Raw genomic sequence first — 21,841 nt, forward strand, 5'->3', positions numbered from 1 at the left:
AGATACATGTACAGTACAAAAAAACCGAGATTATAAACCCCAACGAACTTCATCATGTACAGGATTTTATGATTTGTAACAGAGTTAAATGAGCCTGAAAACAAAACATGCAATGAATAATAATGTAGAGTATGCTATTTATTCAAAACTAATTTAGCCTTAATATGATACATAATTTAGTATTAGTAATGGCCGCATGGTACAAGAAAGCCTATGAATTATGCTGCACCAGCCAAAAAAAAAAACCAATAAAACAATGATAAAAAAAAGCACATTTCACCATAATAATGTAAAATTCCACAGAATTCCTGCTATCGATATCATTACAAATACAATTAGATTGAGTTTACTACCAGTTTTTAATAGATTGCACTAACAGAAAAGCTCAATAAGCCAGAAACGAAACTGCTTATTGTTTCATGTTAGTGACCCTCAGAAATCTGCTTTAGAAAAATATCAAGAAAGCATTCAAAATTGATTCTTATAACCAAGAATCATCATATTTGACATGGTAAAAGAAATGCAGGAGCAAGATTTGTTGAGGCAGCCGTATGAACAGAATTTTTCAGATTTTGAGATGGAGATGGACGAGTTTTTAAAAGAGTGTACAGTTTCCTTTTCAAGTGTCAGCAGGTCAAGCGAGAGTAGAAATTGGATTTTTGGCTGTTAGTCACAGAGTGAGAGAATATTTTTAGGCTTTTGAACTGTATTTTTATTGGTTACAGTGCTTATCATTTTAGAAGATATTACCTGACCACGATGTGTCATTGGTGCCTGTAGTATGAATATATTTCTATATATATAGAAATTTATTCTATACATATATAGAATACCTTGACTAACAAAATAGTTATCCTCCCAACTATTTTGGATCTTAACACACAGGCAACATTGGTAAAGTTCTTGCTTTTTTTTTTTTTTTTTTTTTTGAGACAAATGCAAACAACTGACTAAATAAAAATTACTTCTTATGGGAAAATTCTAGCATTACAGAAGTTTCATCCTGGGTATTATTATTAGCTGCAAAATGGAAAAGATCATAACAGAGAACTTTGATCCCACTCTGCTTCATTAATAATTGCAAAAAGTTGTTGTTATTTGGTTTTTTTAGGAGCATTAGCAACTAAGGCCATATTGCTCTGGGATATGCGGTGGTCATTCCCTGACCTTTCCGCATCCTCCGTATTTGGTGGTGACGGGCTTGAACCCCGGTCTAATCAAGAAGCGTGTGCTATGCACTGCTGCTCCTTCCCACCTGGCTACGAAGGTCCCCATTGCAAAAGTGATGCTTGTTTTTAAAATAGAATGTCACTCATAAGATATCATTATCCCTGGATGTTACTAACAATTGATTAATATTCATGGCTGGAAACACCAGATTTACTTATGACAGAGCCAGTATTTTTTTTTTTTTTTTTTATATTTTTAAGAAGTTCACTGTTATGGTGACCATCGTAGATTCAAGATGCAAATTCAGGTATTTGAGGGTGAAATATTCGGCATATTTCCAGGCAGTTTGTACTTGGTAATAGTAACATATCTATAGCATTCATTATGAACAATTTGTATTGAATAAAAAAGATACCCACTGATCTTGAAGAAATTTTGAATAAAGTAGTAAAAATTTAACTTTATCAGAGGACACATTCCTGATTTTGGGCTTTTTTTGAAAGCACTGCGAGGACATTGGAATTGCAGTTCTTTTTCCATGTTGAAGTTCACTGGTTGTTATGGTACAGAATACTCACTTACCTGTGAACTGTACAGTAGGGCAAAATGTTATGTTTTCAACCGTGACTTTTAGTTCTGTGATGCTGGACTGCATATAAGATTCCTAGTGTTTCCCAACTGGCATATTTTACAAAATATATCTATAAATATCTGCATATTTTGCAGATATTTAGACATATTGAGGTTGAATTTTGTCTTAAGGAAAAGCTGTCACCATATTTGATATACAGGATAAATTATGAATTAAAAGTTTTTGTGAGAAGATGAACTACATATAGCTACCAGGCCACTAAAAGTATAATAATAATAATATATCCTTTAATACTATTTTAAAAAGCTATATTTAGATCAAATAACCCTTTTAACAGGAACAAGAAGGATTTTAAAAGTGACACGTACAATTCTTACATAGCTTAAAGCAGGACATGATAAGAATATCAGATATTTGTAATTCAGACTGTTTAAATGCATGTTTGATTTCCACTTAAATTGAATTATTCAATAAATGTATCAGCAGCGGCATAGGATGTAGTCTGAGATCAATGAACAGATTAGGCAGTTTGTTTTGAGTAGGTTTTGCATATTTGACTACTTAATACTTTCTGACATGCTTACATTTAAGGAAGAAGTTTATGGGCAAAATAGACTTCAGACCACTTCTGTAGGACTTTTCTGAACTGTGGGAAGTATTTCCCAGAACTACAGATAGAATTTGAAAAGAACAAAAAATCCAATTACAAATCTAGGATACTTTTTACTGAAGCAAATTATGAAGGCTTATCCCACCTTTCTCCAAGGATTTTAGAAGAATTTTTTCCCAATAAAAATTTAACGAGTTATATTGAACAGATGTTGAGATGCTGTCAGAGAAGGTAGACAGTTTTGTGAAGGTTGCACTGAAAAGATCATAGGTCCAAAGAAAAGTAGGAGGAATGGTGCTACTTTTGATGAGACTGAAACTGTCCAGCTTGGAACCAGACATCACTTTGTAGTTTCAGCAAAGGTTATGCTGTTTGTCCTACTAATTCTGATTACCTCTTTGCAATGGCAAATTACATTTGGTTGGGAGGTTGTCCTTGGGATCTTTGTGTTCTGACAAAGTAGTCTATGGACCAAAAGTCAGGGAACCACTGGGCTAGCAATTGCTTATGGAAAATAAAATAATCATTTATAAATTGAACTGGCATTCTTTTATTCAGTTAGTACTGATGATGATAAGATCGCAAAATATCATTGGGAAGTTTTGGAAGTTCCAATAGGTTACGGATCACAGCTCAATGACACTCCAACTCTCCAGTTGAGGAACTTGATTCCAGGATTCTACAGATTTAAGTAAGTCTCGTTCTCTTGTATTCTCTTATTCTCTCTCTCTCTCTCTCTCTCTATCTCTCTCTCTCTCTCTCTCTCTCTCTCTCTCTCTCTCTCTCCACACATTTAGTGAACATACTTGCATACGTTCATGCTAGGTGCTTTAACACTATGGTTTCCTAAGCTATTTATTCTTCAGGAATCTAGTATACAAAATTTTTCAATTAAAAGGTATTGATATATCTTGCTTATTTTTAGGTTAGGCTATCTGTGATCTGGACTTTTATCATATTTGGGATGTAATTTTTGATTTAATGTTAAAATCAGACTAATTACTATTTAAATTTTATGATTTCTAAATTAAAATTTTGCCTTATCAGCTGTTTTTCTCAATAGGAAAGTTGTTTCCCATTGTCAGTCAAAAAATGCCATTGATGTGTTTCTGAAACAAATGTAAACTGAATTTATTTGGAGGAGGGAGGGAAAAAAAGTTATATATAATGCTTGCTCTTCAGTATGTTATTTATCTGTATAATATCAGTGTAAATACACCATAGTTTATCCATCAATTTAATTATATAAAGCATCATTTGATTTTATCTCATATTGTGGCTACCTTCACAACGAGATACCAGGTATTGCACTACTTCGAATAAATAACGCTTCTCTAGTAAAGGAGACTACTGTTATTTATTCTCAGTGGGCACCACCACCCAGACGTGTATCGGAGCTTGTTGGCTCGATCATCGGTGGGCGGGCAGGTAGGTACCCTGATAATGCAGACATGCCATCACAGTTGTGAAGTTAATTCCACAATATGAGAGATGCCAAATGGTGAAGATGATGATAATACTTTGAAGACTATATGCATAAGGCATAATATGTTATGGGTTGAAATTAACTATATAATATCGGTGTAAATACACCGTAGTTTACCCATAAATTTAACTACATAAGTAGTGTAATGGCATCGTTTGATTTTATCTCATATTGTGGCTACCTTCACAATGAGATACCAGGTATTGCACTACTTCGAATAAATAATGCTTCTATAGTAGAGGAGACTACTGTTATTTATTCTCAGTGGGCACCACCACCCAGATGTGTATCGGAGCTTGCAAACCCAGATGCATTTCGAAGCTTGTTAGCTTACTCATTAGTGGGCCAGCAGGTACCCATTTTGGAGCTTGTTGGCTCACTCATTGGTGGGCGGGTGGGCACCACCATATATCTGGGTGATGGTGCCCACTGAGAATAAATAACAGTAGTCTCCTCTACTAAATATCTGGTATCTTGTTGTGAAGGTAGCCACAATATGAGATAAAATCAAACAATGTCGTTACACTACTTATGTAGTTAAATTTATGGTTAAACTATTGTGTATTTACATTGATATTATATAGTTAATTTCAACCCATAGCATATTATGCCTTTGCATTTAATCTTCAAAATATTATCATTATCTTCACCATTTGGCATCTCTCATATTGTAGAATTAACTTCGCAACCGTGATGGCATATCTGCATTATCAGGGTACCTGTCAACCCACTGATACACATCTGGGTGGTAGTGCCCACTGAGAATAAATAAGAGTAGTCTCCTCTACTAGAGAAATGTTATTTATTCGAAGTAGTGCAATACTTGGTATCTTGTTGTGAAGAGGTAGTCACAATATGAGATAAAATCAAATGATGCCATTACACTTCTTATGTAGTTAAATTTATGGGTAAACTATGGTGTATTTACACCAATATTATATAGTTAATTTCAACCCATAATATATTATGCCTTGTCCATTTAGTCTTCAAAATGTTACTTATCTGTGCATAATAGCCAGTTTTGGGTGCAGTTATGTTGTCTTATATTACAATCATTATGTGTGTTTATTCAAACAAAATTGATTACATGATGAAAAAAAAATATTTCTTCAAAAAGCCTTTTTGCTGATGAGGTGCCGGCATGCACCAAATGACCATTTGTTGCATGCAGATATGAAGTTCTCTGAACAGTGCAGACAGGCTGCAGAAGCAGGTCATGGAGTCTTGTCAGTGATATGTAGGACTTTTTCCAGCAGAGACAAGGAAGTGATTATCCCTTTGTATGAGGCAATGGTCAGGCCACACTTTGAGTACTGCGTACAGGTCTGGATGCCTCATTTTAGGAAGGATGTAGAGTTGCTAGAATGAGTACACAGAAGGGCAACACAATTGGTGAGAGAAACAAAGGGGTGCTCTTACCAAGAGAGGCTCAAGTTCTGCAAGTTGCAGCATCTGGAGACTAGCATCTGCGAGGTGATCTGATTGAAGTGTATAAGGCTTTGAATGCTTTGAGCAGTCTCAATGCTGATGGAATTCTTCTGCTTGCTCAGATTAAGAACCTGAATGGGCGAACATTCAAATCGAAGAATGACAGTTGTAGATCAGATAAGTGGAGGTTTACCTTTAGCTGGAGGGTAGTTGACTTCTGGAAAAGACTTCCATCTGTTTTTGTGGAAGTTAATAGCTTAAATAAATTTAAGGCTGAACTAGACAAACATTTGGAGTGACCGAATGAGAGAAATGGGAAGTTTTTTTTTTTTTTTTGGGTGATGCTGTATAAGCTTGCTTTCTTCTATCATATGTCTCAGTTAATGCTAATTTTGGAATTAGATTACCAAACTAGATAGAATCTGATTCAAAATCAGAAGGATGATTCTGACTTAGTTGAAGATATTTCTATTGCTAAGGTTGTTGAGAATCTAAAGCAAGAGGAGAAGAAGATTCTGTTCTTTTCTTCAATGAGGTTATTTCCTTACTGCTGCCTCTGACTACACGGTGCACATTCCCATTGAAGGTAGTGCAGATTTCATCACTCATTTGCTTCATTTTCAGATATGAATGTTTTTGTAGGTGAGTCTCCAGTACTTCTCAGCATCATTGAACACAAAAAATAAAAAATGAATCAATAGATATTTTGCAGAATCAGTTGCCATTTTCAGTCTGAGTAGCTAATCTTATTTGTTGGGCATGACAAATCCATGATCTGATTGCTTACATAAACCTGTAGTCTTATCCAAACGATCTGGTATTACTTTTTAACTATGTATTCCATAATTTTTTCTGGAATAGAAGTCAAACTTGCAGTTTTGTAATCACTTAGTTCTCCCTTTGAACCACCATTGTGATTAGGTGATACATCTTCACATCTCCAGTTTGTAGAGACCTTCCCCCCCCAAATCCAAGGATGCTCTAATTATTGTAATTAGAATACCTCTTTTTTGTAGCTTTTAATATAATTTGATAGATTCCATCAGTATCAGGTGTCTTGTTTACTTTTAGCTTCAACAGTTTCTCTTCCAATTTCCTTTTTCTTATGAAATTGTATTATTTAGTTCACAATCAATATTTAATACACTTCTAGTATTTCTATCTCTAAAAAAATAAAAAAAGTCAGAAAAAAAAATTGCCTAATTTATTTTGTAGATGTCCAACTATTGATAATCTTATAAATTATAAGAAATTTAAAGATATAGCAAGACAAAGAAGATGGAAGGCCAAAAATATATTAAAAGATATTAGACTAATTTGGAGGCAAATCTAACTACTGAATGGAAAGCATCCATTTCCACTCTACAGTCAGTCCTCCTATAACACGATAGTTGTGTTCCTAGAAACCCTTGTGCAATGCAAAATCGTACAATATAAACAACAGGCCCTATGGGAAAAATAGGGTTAGGTGCTGACCACCCAAGATTGGACACACATTTGTAACCAAAACATTACCAAACACAATAAATAAAATCGTAATAAAACACTTACACAGTTGAAAAATGTAAAATTAATAATTTAATCATTTAAATTTAGATTCTTACCTTAAAAATAAATGAAGACAGCTTGAGGGAAAGAGCTTGAGAGAGGGTTGAAGCAGCGGAATTATGGGGAAAGTGGCGGCAGGTTGTAATCATTATCGGAACTGGGAGGTGGAAGAGATGCCGATGAGGACTTTGGACGAAATGTGGTCACGCCAGAACTACAGGCGTGTGGCTCATTTTCTGTCTCTTTCTTGGGTGTTTTCATAAAAAAGACATCTAGTTTCTGTTATTTCGCAATCTTCCTTCTTTCACAAAGCAGCTGCTTATATGGCTCCAATGCAGATCGAATTGTATGAAGTGCTCTTCTACTACTTTTTGCATTATAATCGTTGGCTTCTAGCCATTGCATACTTTTCTCAAATGAATTTTAAACTGAAGATAACTCTGAAGTAGAAAGCTGTTTTATGGTGGCGTTCAGGCATTCCACTTTGTCGTCTTCCTTATCTTCCACCTACCCTCCAGCAACAAGTTGTTGCAGTTCTTCAGTTGAAAGTTCTTCATGAGACTGAAGCAACTCTTCTAAATCTTCTTCCTCCAATTCCTCAAAGCCAACCCGCTTTGCGAGGGCAACACAATGTGATTTTAATTTAGGAAGCTCGTTTACAGGATCAAAGCCTTTAAAATTACGAATAAAATCTGGTAAAAGAGGCCGCCAAACACCATGTAAGCATTCTTTTGTCACTTCGTTCCAAGCCTCCACAATTATGTAAATTGCATTCTTTATGTTGAATCGCTTCCAGAAGTCTTTAACTCTTGGTGCATTTTTGCCCTCTGTTTCTGCTATCAGCATCTTAAATGTGTGTCTTGTGTAATAGTGCTTTAAAGCAACAATTACTCCTTGGTCAAGTGGCTGGATAAGAGATGTTGTGTTCGGTAGTAAAAACAGGATTTTAATGTTTGCTGACAGTTCAGCAAAGGTTGGAGGGTGACTTGGCGCATTGTCCAAAATAATTAAAAGCTTAAAATCCAAATTTTTCTTTTTTGCAGTAGCTTCGAAACACATCCTCAAACACATGTAGACACATGTAGTAGAGGATCAGTGAAGATCTGCCCTGTCATCCACCCGCTTCTGCTATTTCTAAAGTAAATACCCAGGGTAGTCCTTACGATCCCTTTTAACGCTTGTGGATTGGCTGCATGATAAACAGCAACAGGCTTCAGTTTAAAGTCGCCACTTGCATTTGCTCCTAACATAATGGTCAGTCTATCCTTAGCAGCCTTGAAGCCTGGAGCTCGTGCTTCCTCTCTTGAGATATATGTCCGTGATGGCATTTTTTTCCAATACAGTCCGGTTTCATCAAAGTTGAAAATTTGGTCCAGTGTATAGACCTCTTCCTCAATGAGGTTTTTCAGTATCGGCGGAAATGCCTTTGCTGCTGCTTCATCTGCACTCACTCGCAGCTTCACCTGATAATTTCACACTATGGAAAGCACGTTTCCTGTAATTATTGAACCAGTCACTGGCAGTAAAGGGAGGCACTTCTTCAAGATTTTCAGCTTGATTTCTGAGGTCTTCAAATATTGCCAGTGCCTTTGCTTTTATCGTAAGCAAACTTGTTCCTGACCTCTTCTTTGTTTGATCTTCTATCCAAACAGATAAAAGATATTCCATCTCTTCCAATTCTTTGTGTCTTGATCTAATTGGTTTTGTTACACTTTGTGTTGTTCCTGCTATAAAAGTTGCTTTTATTTTTTCTGCATTCTTTCTAATTGTTCTCAGCATTTCCTCATTTAGGCCTGTAGCACGCACAATATCGCATGTTCTCTCATTTCGTTCGAAGTGTTTCACAATTTGATATTTTTCTTCTATCGATATTGCTTTTCTTTTTCTCTCTGAAGTATTTTCACCAGAACGCTTCCTTTTCACACTTTTTTCAAGTATTTTACTAATTTTTTTGAGAATAGAGCACAAGTATAAAAAGAACAAAAATGAGGAGGCAAGCTTGGTATACATAAACACACAACGAACAAGTAGCAATTGAATAAACAGTGTAGTAAAGGCGGAAACATACTATTCTCACATATTACATGCTTACGTTTTACTAAAGCACATTTCAGGAGGTCACTACCATAAAACAATAAAAACAATTTGAAGTTTCTGGTTTATTGGGGGTTTTTGCTAGTAGAGTTTCTGTGGATTTTTATGTTATTATGTGAAATGTGTTTCCCCTTCCACGAACTCATAAAAGCAAATAAATTTTCAGAATTTTCTCTTGATTCCTACTGTGTTGTGTTCAGTTGGGGTGATTACGCCGCATTCGACTACCATTTCTTGTAAACACAAAGGCAAATCGTGCATAAGCGAATTACGTTCGTGTTATATGCGACATCGTTCCCCTATTTATAAATTGTGTATGATCGAATTCGTGTAGTGTAAACATGTGTTATACGAGGACCGACTGTATTTTATTTTTGGATGGACAATTATCTCCTCCTAAAGAGATAGCAAATGCTTTTGCTGAAATATTTGACCCAATTTCTGTAGCATATGCTTGTGATATTCCACTTAACAAACTGAAAAGATAGCAGAAAGATACAAATTAAGCTTTAATACAATAAGCCTTTGCTTTAACAGACCTCAATTTAATGGACTTTGGAAATGATAGCCAGCATCCACAATAAAGCAGAGTGCTAGGAACCAGAATTTTCCTTACAATCACCTTTTGTCGGCCTGCTTGCATGTCAGACATTGCTAAGGAGTCATCTCAACTCTAGCATGGATGCTTGAGGGTTTTTCAGATTCTGAATAAACTTTAACCAGTTTCCTGCACTGTATAACATGGCAGAATTTTTTTATGAAATTAAAAAAAAAAACCAATTATTTTATAGTATAGCACCTTTTCATAACATTCTATAGAATTTGGTAACTGTGTGTGTGTGTGTGTGTGTGTGTGTGTGTGTGTGTGTGTGTGTGTGTGTGTGTGTGTGTGTGTGTGTGTGTTTCTTTCAAGTTTAATGGACAGCTGGATTTAGGGGACAGGCCTTATTTCTCCCCCTCCATATCTTTCTATACATTAAAATAATTTTCCTCCTAGTGATATTTATTCAGCCAATGGAAGAAGAGAGATGTGGGTTACGTGGAAATATGTAACAAATACAAAAATACGTAACAGAAGCTTGTTTTACTGTAGTAAAACAAGCTTCTGTTTTAAGCATGGTCAAATGCTATGTTTATCTAACATGATGACCACATGGTACCATTCTTGATTTCCATATGTAACATATTTATTTAAATAAACTAAATGCAACAAGGCATAATATTTTAAGAGTTTAAGATTCTATATCTATATAATATCAGTGTAGATACACCATAGACAACTCTTAAAGAAAAACTACGATAGTAGTGTGAAAGGCACCCACCGATGAAAAGCCAACTAGCTTTGAAATGGTGCTGTCTGGGTAGTAGCACCCATCGAGAATAAGTAACGATAGTCTTCTCTATTAGTGAGGCTTTATTTATTCAAGGTAGTGCAATACTTGGTAACTCTTTGTGAAGGATGAGCACAATATGAGATACAGACGAAATGATTCCTTTCACACTACGATCATAGTGAGCAGGGGGCGAAGCCCCGTAGTCCATTAAAAATGAGGTTTTACTATAGTAATATTTCTCTTCCATATAATCAACTTTTATGTTATAGAAAAATCTTGACCAAGAATTCAGTAGTAAGCTGGTCCTTACAGAAAACATTGTACCTGTTGTAATAAAACAGTTGAGCATCACAGCTCAACTGTTTTTTAGCATAGACATTTTCAATTAGAAAATGTTTGTTCTTTAGACATTTTCTAATTGAATTTTATAAGAATATATTTATCCTCATTAATAACAACGTTCTCTTGTATAGTCCTACTCAAACTAGGAAAAATTTGCTCTAATCCAGTCAGTTACTAGCAGTCTTACGAGCCTCACTTGGATGATTTGCCATCCCAGTTACTCAATGTGAAAATCAGTATGGTTTTCAATAAAGTAAATCTGCATTAGATTTAATTACTAGGACAGAATCAAGTACAGCAGAATCCTAGTTTTTTGAAACATATGGGACTAATGGTCTTTTGAAATTTTTTTTTTTAATAATTGATTTTAAATGTAGTCTATCTGTGGTATAAAAATCATATTAAAAAAATACACAGGTTATATTAGAAAAAGCCAAACAGCCTGATAAATTATCCATACCTCTTCTATGTAGTAAAGAAGTTCCTAAACTGGCCACATAGTACTGCAGTCAATAAATGCAGCACAAATTTTCTGTTGTCAAATTGTAAGTTTAAACCCGATTCTACATGTACATAGAAATTTGTTAATCATTCAATACATGTTTCCATGCATGTATTCAGATACATGCATGGAAACATGTATTGAATGATTAACAAATTTCTGAGGCACCTTTTTTTTTTTTTTTTTTTATAATATTTTTCTAAGTATGAAATATCTAAAATTTCAAATATTGCTGATGCTTAGAGAAATCTACTTCTGAAACATTGAAAATGATGCATAAGGTTTGGAGAGAGTTCTGTCTCATATTACTATGTCTGAATGGCATCATATATTCAAAGAAAGAAAAAAAGTTGACAGATGGCATGCTGGAAGACCTTTAACTGCTTGTATGCTCAAAAAAATTGAAACTTCCAATAACTTGAATAAATTGAAACTTCCAATGCATCAGAAGTGCTGTTTATTTTATCTGTCAATAAAGGTGATTAATGGAAAGTCTTAAAGACGTATATGAAACTAAATAGGGATGATAGCATAGAAGCTTAATTGTCAGTACTCACCTTAATTGACCTGCTCTGTTATGTGATGTTAAGGTGGAATAGGATTAAAACTAATTTGGAATATAGAGTAAAAAACTTAAACCAGTTAATTACTTCAACTTTTTCCCACAGGTATTAAGCTCTACATGCATTATGCTGATGAAGTATTGTTAATCAGAAACAAATCTTCCATTGACAATCTCTTTATTAAGTTCAATACCATACACGATAGACTAAAGTACACCCTCAAAATAGAAAAAGACGAAATCAATTTCCTTGACCTTACAATATATAAAACAGGAACAAACATTTATAGAAAAGATACGAACACAGGTAAATACCTACATTTCCGATCACACCATCCATTTAGTAAAAAAAGTCCATCTTGTACAGTCAGATTCATAATGCCATAAAATACAGTTCTTCACATGACAATTTAGTTACAGAACTTCAATATCTTACAAAGAAGTTTACTGCTAGACAATATCCCTTAACGACTAATTCATCACATAATTTCCATTGCCGAATACAGAATTAACAATATGCACAACCAAAAACACCGACCAGGATAATAAACAAAATACACGTATTGTTCTCCCTTACCATTGTAGACTTACTCGACAACTTCGTAAAGTATTTGCCAACACCGATATAACCTTAACATTTTCTTCATATAATAAATTAGGGTCTGTGTTAAATGCTTGCAAAGAAACGCACAGTTACCCTATATGCGACACCAATAATTCATTTATTTAATTAAATGTCAACCAGGATGTAATGCTTGCTATATATTGGAAGCGCCACTGCAAAATATGGTACAATAAAAACCTCCAACACACTCGCATACTACCATTTTAATAGTTTCAAAACTGATCACGCCAGCACTGAACTCACTCAACATGTTCACTTCCATAACCATAACTCCTAAATTGATTCAGCTGTTCCTATTCTTAATTTAAAATCCAGTTACAAAATTTTTCAATACGAGGCACTCGTTGTAGAATGGTGTCGCCATAATACTAATTTTAATGTTTTGAATACAAAACTCCCGAAAACTCTTTCACCAGTCTGGAACCTGACACATGTGAGGTTCCCACATGTTTCGAAATGCATCAAGGGAAATCAGGACTCTTTAAATGCATAGTTCTCCTTTTACCCATCATTGCCAACCGAAGACATTTATACAAAGGTCTCTCATTACAACTACTGACCTCATCTAGCTTTCACATTAATATTTCACATATATGACAACTTGAAATAAGATGGTGCACTTATTCTTCCCTCAGTAAATCTTAACTACAGATCTTTTAATATTTTCATCTTTATTTATTATTTTTAAAAAAATTAATTTTTTAATCTTTATTCTAAATTAGTTTTAATCCTATTCCACCTTAACATCATGTAACAGAGCACATGAATTGAGGTGAGTACTGACAATTAAGATCGCTCATCGGTGAAGACAGGATATTAGAGCTGGAAAAGGAATTAGAAAATGTGAATTGGAATATCATTGGTTTGGCTGAAACAAGAAGAAGAAACGAATCACTTAAGTTTATCAAGTGGAAATCTGCTGTACACCAATGGAAACAGTGAAAGGAGCGAAGGTGGAGTTGGCTTTCTGGTCCATAAAGATGTAAAAAACAACATTTTGGAATTCAAAAGTACATCACCAAGGGTGTCAAGACTGCTACTCAGGATTTCTAAGAGGTACAAGCTAATGGTTATAATGATTTATGCACCAACATCAAGCCATGATGATGAAGAGGTTGAAGAAATGTACACAGCAATTGAGAGTCTTCTAGATGAGCAGAAAACCCAATACACTATTATTATGGGGGACTTCAATGCTAAAGTTGGAAAAAGACAAAACAGCACAGAAAGGGAAACTATAGGAAATTTTGGAATTCATGAAAGAGGTGAAAGACTTGTGGAATTTGCAGAATCTCAAGAATTGTCAGTAATGAACACTTTTTTTCAAGAAAAGGGTGAACAGAAAGTGGACATGGAAGAGCCCAAATGTAAATTGGATCCAATTTAATGAAATTGATGTCATCCTCACTAACAGAAGATATATTGTGAATGATGTTACTGTCCTGAACAAGGTAAATGTTGGAAGGGATCACAGAAAGGTAAGATGCACACTTGATATAGATGTAGGAAAGGAAAAAGCTGACTTGAGTAAATAATACGGTCTTTGAGATAACAGAAGAAGAGAAAGAGCAGTATGTACTGGAACTTAAGAACATGTTTGAGCTTCTGCAGACTGCTCAGGACCAAGATATTGATGAGGAATATTACAACTTTCTGAAAGTGATAAAGCCCAAGAAACCTATAGGGAAAAAGAAATCCAAAGAAAAAAAATTAGTCAAGAAACACTTGTTATGATGAACCGAAGGTGACAAATGAAGAGAAAGATAAACACTGACAAGGAGAAAATTGAGTATACTGAGTTATGCAAAGCCATTAGAAAGTGACTCAGAGAGGACATAAGAAGATTTAACACAAGAAAAGTAGAATGAGCATTAAGGGGAAACAAAGAACTTAAATCAACAGCCATGAGCAGTAATACAGAAAGACAAATGATACTGAAACTGAAGAATAGCGATGGTGTACTTATAAACAGCAGAGAAGGCCTAATTCAAATAGCAGAAGACTACTATAGAGAATTATACAAGGAGCGAGGGAATGATGCCAGCAGTGGGGAAGATGGATCGCAAATTAGCAACACATACAACATACTCGATATTCTTCCTGATGAGGTAGAACATGCATTGAAGAAAATGAAGGATCAGAAAGCCCCAGGGGAAGATGAAGTTACTGTAGAGTTGTTAAAATTGGGAGGAAGAGACATAACGCAAAAACTGGCAAGGCTCTTCTCAAAATGCAATAGAAAAGGTATGATGCCTAAGCAGCAGAATAATACAATCATTGTTTTGCTGCATAAGAAAGGAGATAAATCAGAAATTGGAAATTATAGACCAATTAGCTTGTTATGCCACATCTACAAGTTGTTTACAAGGGTCATTACTAACAGATTAGAAAGATTACTTGATGAGAATCAACTGAAAGACCAAGCTGGCTTTAGAGCAGGATTCTCAACTATGGATCACCTTCACATAATATCACAGCTAATGGAGAAAGCAAATGAATATAAAACACCATTATGCCTGGCATTTGTGGATTATGAAAAGGCATTTGACTCCATACAGCATAAGGCAATGTTTCGGGCACTGGAAAGACAAGGCATAGATACCCCATATATTATGATTTTGAAGAAAATATATGAGAGTGCTACCTCCTTTATTAGACTAGACAAAGACAGTAGCAAATTTAAAATCGAGAAAGGAGTTCGACAAGGAGACAATATCTCCGAAGCCGTTTACTTCTGCCCTTGAGGAAGCTTTCAGAAGATTAGACTGGTCACAGAAAGGAGTCAATGTGAATGGAGAGTACCTAAACCATTTATGATTTGCAGATGACATTGTGGTCATAAGCCAGGATCCCAAAGAATTAGAGGAAAATCTTTATCAGTTATGCAGAGTTAGTAAGGATTTTGGACTAAAGATGAATATGGCTAAAACAAAAGTAATGATGAACAAGTATGCCACAGAAAGGGATATAATGATTGAAGGAGCAGTAATTGAAAAGGTGGAGCCATATATTTATCTGGGACAAGTCATTAGCTGTAATAATGATAAATGGCCGGAACTCAAGAGAAGAATAAATTTTGGATGGATAGCATTCAGGAAATATAGTCACATACTGAAGAGCAATATCCCAGTTTGTCTGAAACGTAAAATAATGGACCAATGTATACTCCCCACCATGACTTATGGAAGTGAAACTTGGGCACTCACCAAAAGAATTGAAGAGAAGCTGAGAACTACACAGCGAAGAATGGAACAAATTATATTGGGAATCAGACTGTTAGATAAGAAGAGAAACACGTGGATTAGGCAGCAAACTCAAGTAAAGGACATTCTTATCAAAACTAAAGAACTAAAATGGTCTTGGGCAGGACACATAGCTCGAAGACATGATGACAGATGGACTAAGAAAATAACAGAATGGTACCCAAGAGGAACTAGAAGAAAACCTGAAAGACAATGGCGGAGATTGATAGATGAAATTCATGAGTTTGTGGATAGTAAATGGATGGCCATTGCATAAAACAGAAGGAACTGGAAAGTTGCTGGAGAGGCCTTCATCCTGCAGTGGATTGAAAATGGCTGATGATGATGACTGACAATTAAGCCTTTATGCCATCATCCCCATTTAGTGTGTGATAAAGTTCAAGAAATTTTAAACATTTCATAAGGAATTTGTCATGTAATTTTAGAAATAATGTTAACATGCTGTGCCTCAAAAGCTTTACCGATGTGCAATGCAATGAGTGAATAACAATTTGTAGCAATCCTGTAATGGTATCTATTATAGTAGTAATATAGTAATCTATTGATTGTAGCATCCATTATTATTGGTGACAAGACTTGATGTTTTCTCTGTGATTCACAAATGAAATATGAATCAGTCTTGGAATATTGTCTCATTACTGTGATAAAAAAAAAAAAAATTAGAAAAACATGTCAAAAGGTTGAATGATGTACGTTAGAAGTTTATTTTTATCATCTTGGTGTTGTGCACTATGACTTCATTCCTCGTGGCACCACTGTGAACACTGAAAGATGCTTTACAAGTATTGCATCAGCTGTGAGAGGCTATTTGGCAAAAGCATCCAGAACAATGGGAAGTGAAAGATTTGAAGTTGTTGCATGGCAAAAGAACTACATATTGCACATTTTCCATGTAATAAGAACTTACCTTGTAAAACAGTACTATTCCGTTACCACATCCATCCCTTCCCATTCACCTCTTGATCTCTTGCTATGCAGTTTTTTTTTTTTTTTTTTTTTATTTTACCTGAAAACAAAATAAAGTTTGTGAGACTGAATTCTGTAGCAAAAATAAGTTATTGATGAAAATAAAGATGTTCTTTGCACTATTCAGCCAGAGCAGTTTCAGAACTGCCACCAGAAATTGTGCTAGTGGTGACAAAAGTGCATTCTTCCTCAACAAGAGACTTTGAGAGTGGTTGTTTATTTTTATTATTGTTATCTGGGTTACATTTAATATGGAACTTGGAGAACTTTTTGATTGTGTAAAGTGCAGAATTCAGGCACTGTGTGGAATGCCTGGCAAAGTATGGAATAAACTTTTCTTTACCATCCTATGATACCATTATTAAGTGAATCATAGTTCTGACTTTTATACAAAGACATACTGGGGGACCGTATTATGGGTGAAAATAGAACTATATTTATGTAAAACAATGAAAAATAAAATAGGGATATTTTGGATGTAAAAATTTATTGTAATATTTTTATACAAAATACAATAAGTAAGCCACATAATTAATATACGGTATAAATATATACAAAAAGATGAAAAGAAAAAGTTCAAAAAATTCTATGTTAGGAATATACTAATGGGAAATGCATTTAATAAACATAAAGCAGATGGAAAGTCCCCAAAGTTTTCATGTTATAAACATTTTTTTGTATTATATTTAGTACTTATAATAGGTATATATTCATTTTAATAGCAAGATATGAGGAGCAATATTTCCCCTCCAGCATGCCTTTGTGTAAAAGTCGGAACTGTGATTCACTTAATAACAGTATCATAGAACAATAAAGAAAAGTTTATTTCATCCTTTGTCATGCATTCTATATAATGCCTGGATTCTACACTTTGCTGGGTAACATATATATTGTATATTTCAAGGGCTATGGGGTTGATAGTCACTAGTTAAAAAAAAAAAAAAAAAAGTTAATGTAAAACTTGTGAAATTTGCTTTTAGTTAATTTCAGGAGCACAGTCTGGATTAAAAAAACGTTTTTTCCTAATAAAATTGGAAAACTCCATATTTGAAAAAATAAAAAATAAAATAAATAATTAATTTGGTGGTTCAGCAAGTGCTGAATTAATATTAAGTTTGTAATTACTGTGACATGGAAATTAACTGAAGTTTTATGGCTTTATAAAAAATGTTTCTATTTTTTTTTTTTTTTTTTTTTTTGTTCTCTCTAAGGCTGACTGTTACTGATTCAGATGGAGTGTCTAACTACACATTTGCAAATGTAACAGTTCAAAAAGGTTTGTAAATATTTTAATTTAATTTAACTTTAAATAATTAAGAGTTAATTTTAAAATTCATTACTTTGATACTTTCTAAAAAAAGCCTTTAGCATTCAGGAAATATAGTCACATACTGAAGAGCAATATCCTTCAGTATATATCACATACTAAAGAGCAATATCCTTCAGTATATAGTAACATACTAAAGAGCAATATCCTTCAGTATATAGTAACATACTAAAGAGCAATATCCTTCAGTATATAGTACATATTGAAGAGCAATATCCTTCAGTATATATACATATTGAAGAGTAATAACCTTCAGTATATATTCGCATACTGAAGAGCAAAGTTTGTCTGAAACGTAAAATAATGAACCAATGTATACTCCCCACCATGACTTATGGAAGTGAAACTTGGGCACTCACCAAAAGAATGGAAGAGAAGCTAAGAACTGCACAGCGAAGAATGGAACGAATTGCATTGGGAATCAGACTGTTAGATAAGAAGAGAAACACATGGATTAGGCAGCAAACTCAAGTAAAGGACATTCTTATCAAAACTAAAGAACTAAAATGGTCTTGGGCAGGACACGTAGCTCGAAGACATGATGACAGATGGACTAAGAAAATAACAGAATGGTACTCAAGAGGAGCTAGAAGAAAACCTGGAAGACAACAGCGGAGATGGATAGATGAAATTCATGAGTTTGTGGGTAGTAAATGGATGGTCATTGCACAAAACAGAAGGAACTTGAAAGTTGCTGGAGAGGCCTTCATCCTGCAGTGGATTAAAAATGGCTGATGGTTATGATACCCACCCTGTTGAAACTCTGGCCTTGTGGCTTGTTGATGGTGACTGTAAAGGCCAAAGTATTGGAAACTATGTATACAATATGGATGGGAGGTCCACATCACCAAACTATCCATAAAATTATTAGGTATGTACATGATAAAGGTGGCTTTGTCTCTCACAAGCACCTCACACTTAAGAATCCTGCAGTACAACCTTATAAACAACCAGAGAAGACCCTCTACAGAGTCTAGAAGTAATGCTTATATTACATACATTAAATATGCACCAATCTTCATTTACAGATTGTGTGGTGGAAACTAGGCAGTATCAGTGTTTATGGCAATTGGGTGGTTAGCGCATTGTGAGAACACTATATTTATTATTATTTCTTTAATCTCATGCTTGGCATCAAACTATTGGAGACTGCATCAATAAAGCAGTTTGCAGGCACAGTTAGTGAACAATTAAATTACATGTAAGCAAATTGTTTGTCTAACTGGCTGGGTTATCTAGTAAAAAAAATCTATCTGGTTTGTCAACACAAGTTAAATTTTGAATGAATTTGCCAAATTTTCTTATCCTACACTAAAACTGGTAAAATGGATTTTTGTTGGACATCTAGGTTTATTATGGAGAATTCATCTTTTTGACATGATTTGACTGCTCCATCTCACCATTCTAACATAATTTGTAATATAGAATTCTTCTGTCTTTTTGTGGTAATACCTTTTCTCCATCTCTTTCTTTTTGCAAAAAAAAGTAGTAAAACACTAAAACCAGAATTTTTTTAAAAAAAATTCTGTGGGGTCTAATGAATAGTTAGTCATAATTGTTCAGTTAGTTAAAAAAAAAAAAAAAAAAAAAATGATACGGCCCAGGAATGGTACCTGGGCCATATCATTCTATATCTCTCTCAACTTAGATTATTAAAAACTAATATCATTAAAGATTTATTTTCAAAGATAAATTTTCAAAAATAAATACCACTTTAACTAGCATTGCTGATAGGCTAGAAATATGAGCTAAAGCACCACTCCCTATCAGTAAATTAGCAAAGACTGACATCCTTGTCAGTCACAGTTATAAAACATCAGTGAAATGAAGCACTTTTAATTGATGTTTCCCTGTACATTCCTGTTGCTCCACCAGTGACTGCAGAGGTAGCAAATAAAAGGAGAAAATAGAGTTAAATTTTTACAAGTTACTATATCATCATCTGTCATTGTTCTGCTATTCAACGGTCGACGTATGAAGCCTCACCACCATCCCCTGTCCTTGGACTTCTCTCCATTGTTGATTTCATTCCAGTTTCCTCCTATCTTAATGATATCGGTCTTTATCATGTCTTGCCATCTCATTCTTGGTCTTCCCTGTGGTCTTTTGTCCCTTTTGGTTTTTAGGAGCATTAATGACCACCACATCTCCGGGGAGATGCGGTGGTCATTCCATGACCTTTCTGCATCCTCCGTATTTGGTGGTCACGGGCTCGAACCCTGGTCTAATCAAGAAGCGTGTGCTACATACTGCTGCTCCTGCTCACCTGGCTACGGAGGTGCCCTTTTGGCCCTTAATTGTAAATTAAACATTCTTCTTGGCAGACTCCTCTCATTCATCCTCTTGACATGTCCAAACCATTTCAAATGGGACCTTTCAATCTTATTCTGGAGTTTTTCAACTTGAATTCTCTCCCTAATCACATCATTCCTGATTTTGTCACATCTTGTCTTTCCAGCTATGCTCCTCACAAATCTCATTTCTGCCCCCTGAATTTTGCTTTCATCCTTTTTTCTCATAGTCCAAGTTTTAGATGCATACGTCAGAATTGGTACGTAATAGGCCTGATATATAGCCTTCTTACACTTCAGTGGTATGTTCCTGTTTCAGGTCAGATCTCTTGTCTGCCTATAGAAATTCCTGCCCGCTTGTATCCTTCTACTTATTTCTTCGTCTTTGTAATGTATCCGTCAAGCTCACCACTCCTCTTTAGAACCATTACTTCACTCTTCTCATGACTGAAAACCAGTTCAAATTCATTGGCCATACATATATCAACTTGTGTCGATTGGGCTAGCCAGGTGGGTAAAGTGCCTGCCTGGCAACCCAAAGGTCACGGGTTCGAATCCCGCCTCGGGCTTGGATCAGAGTAAAATGCAAAAACTTTGGGAGGTGCATTTGGGAGGCCACAGAAGCAGATGTGCCAACAACTAACAAAAAAAATAAATAAATAAAAATATCAACTTGCCATTGCACTTGTTCCTACTCTCTCCCCATATGCAGAGGGCATCTACGAAGAGCATGACTTCTATCTGGTCCTGTCCAAGTTGTTCCACCACTCTGCATTGCATATCATTCATGACAACTATGAATAGTAGTGGTGACAGGACACCTCTTTGCCTCAAACCTGTTGTTATTTCGAAGAACCCTATCACTGTTCTTACTTTGCTCACTGTATTGGTGCACATATTCTTGATTCTCTCCACAGAATGTTCCTTTATCCCCAAGTTTCTCAAAACCTCCCACACTTTCTCTCTCTTTATGGCATCAAACGCCTTCTTTATATCCAAAAATGCCATCCATAATTCTGTGTTCATAACACTTTTCCATCAGTTGCCTGATGCAGAAAATTAGATCCACCGTCGACCTGCCAGGGCTAAAGCCATACTGTTCCTCGGCCATCCTATTTTCAATTGTTCCTCTTATCTTCTGCTCTAACACTCTCTCATACAGTTATTCACATGTGATATGTCAGTGTGATGCCTCTATAATTGGAACACTTTTTCCTGTTTCCCTTCTTGAACAATGGGATGATCAAAACTTCTTTCCAGTCCTTTGGCACCTGTCTCTCATCCCTGATCTTATGGAACAGTCTGTATGTCCATGCTATTCCTGCCTCACCTGTAGCCTTCAGCATCTCTCCATTTATCTCATCCATACCAGCAGACTTGCCTGCCTTGATGTATTTCCATGCCTGCACTACATCATTCCACATCAAGTCTGTCTGCTCTCTCTCTCTCTCCATACCTTCTCTTCCATCCCTCTATGATCAACATGCCTTTGTCCCTTTTGCTGGCTGTCCTGCACGTTCAAAAGATTTTCAAAATACTTCCATATTTCTCTTATCTCTTCACTCTTGGTTATTAGTTCTCATTCTCATCCATCAAGTGTTTGCTCTGTTCATTATCTCTTCTATTCCTCACCATACCATACAAACCTTTTTATTACCGTCGATATTTTGTCACAGAGTTTCACTCCATTCTTCCAACCAG

At 35.2% G+C, this 21,841-nt stretch overlaps 1 protein-coding gene across 1 annotated transcript in view; it reads left to right on the forward strand.

Moving 5' to 3' along the window:
- The window catches only part of LOC150077254 (dyslexia-associated protein KIAA0319), a 281,532-nt gene that overhangs the window by 142,055 nt on the left and 117,636 nt on the right, over positions 1-21,841 (forward strand). The window contains exons 12-13 of the mRNA XM_090386205.1: positions 2,931-3,063; positions 17,734-17,798. Coding sequence (XP_090242331.1) covers positions 2,931-3,063; positions 17,734-17,798 — 198 coding nt within the window. The remainder of the gene's footprint in view (positions 1-2,930; positions 3,064-17,733; positions 17,799-21,841) is intronic.

Source organism: Mastigoproctus giganteus, chromosome 12 (assembly GCF_048544385.1).
Source record: "Mastigoproctus giganteus isolate SK-2022 chromosome 12, ASM4854438v1, whole genome shotgun sequence".
In the NCBI taxonomy this organism is placed as follows: domain Eukaryota; kingdom Metazoa; phylum Arthropoda; class Arachnida; order Uropygi; family Thelyphonidae; genus Mastigoproctus; species Mastigoproctus giganteus.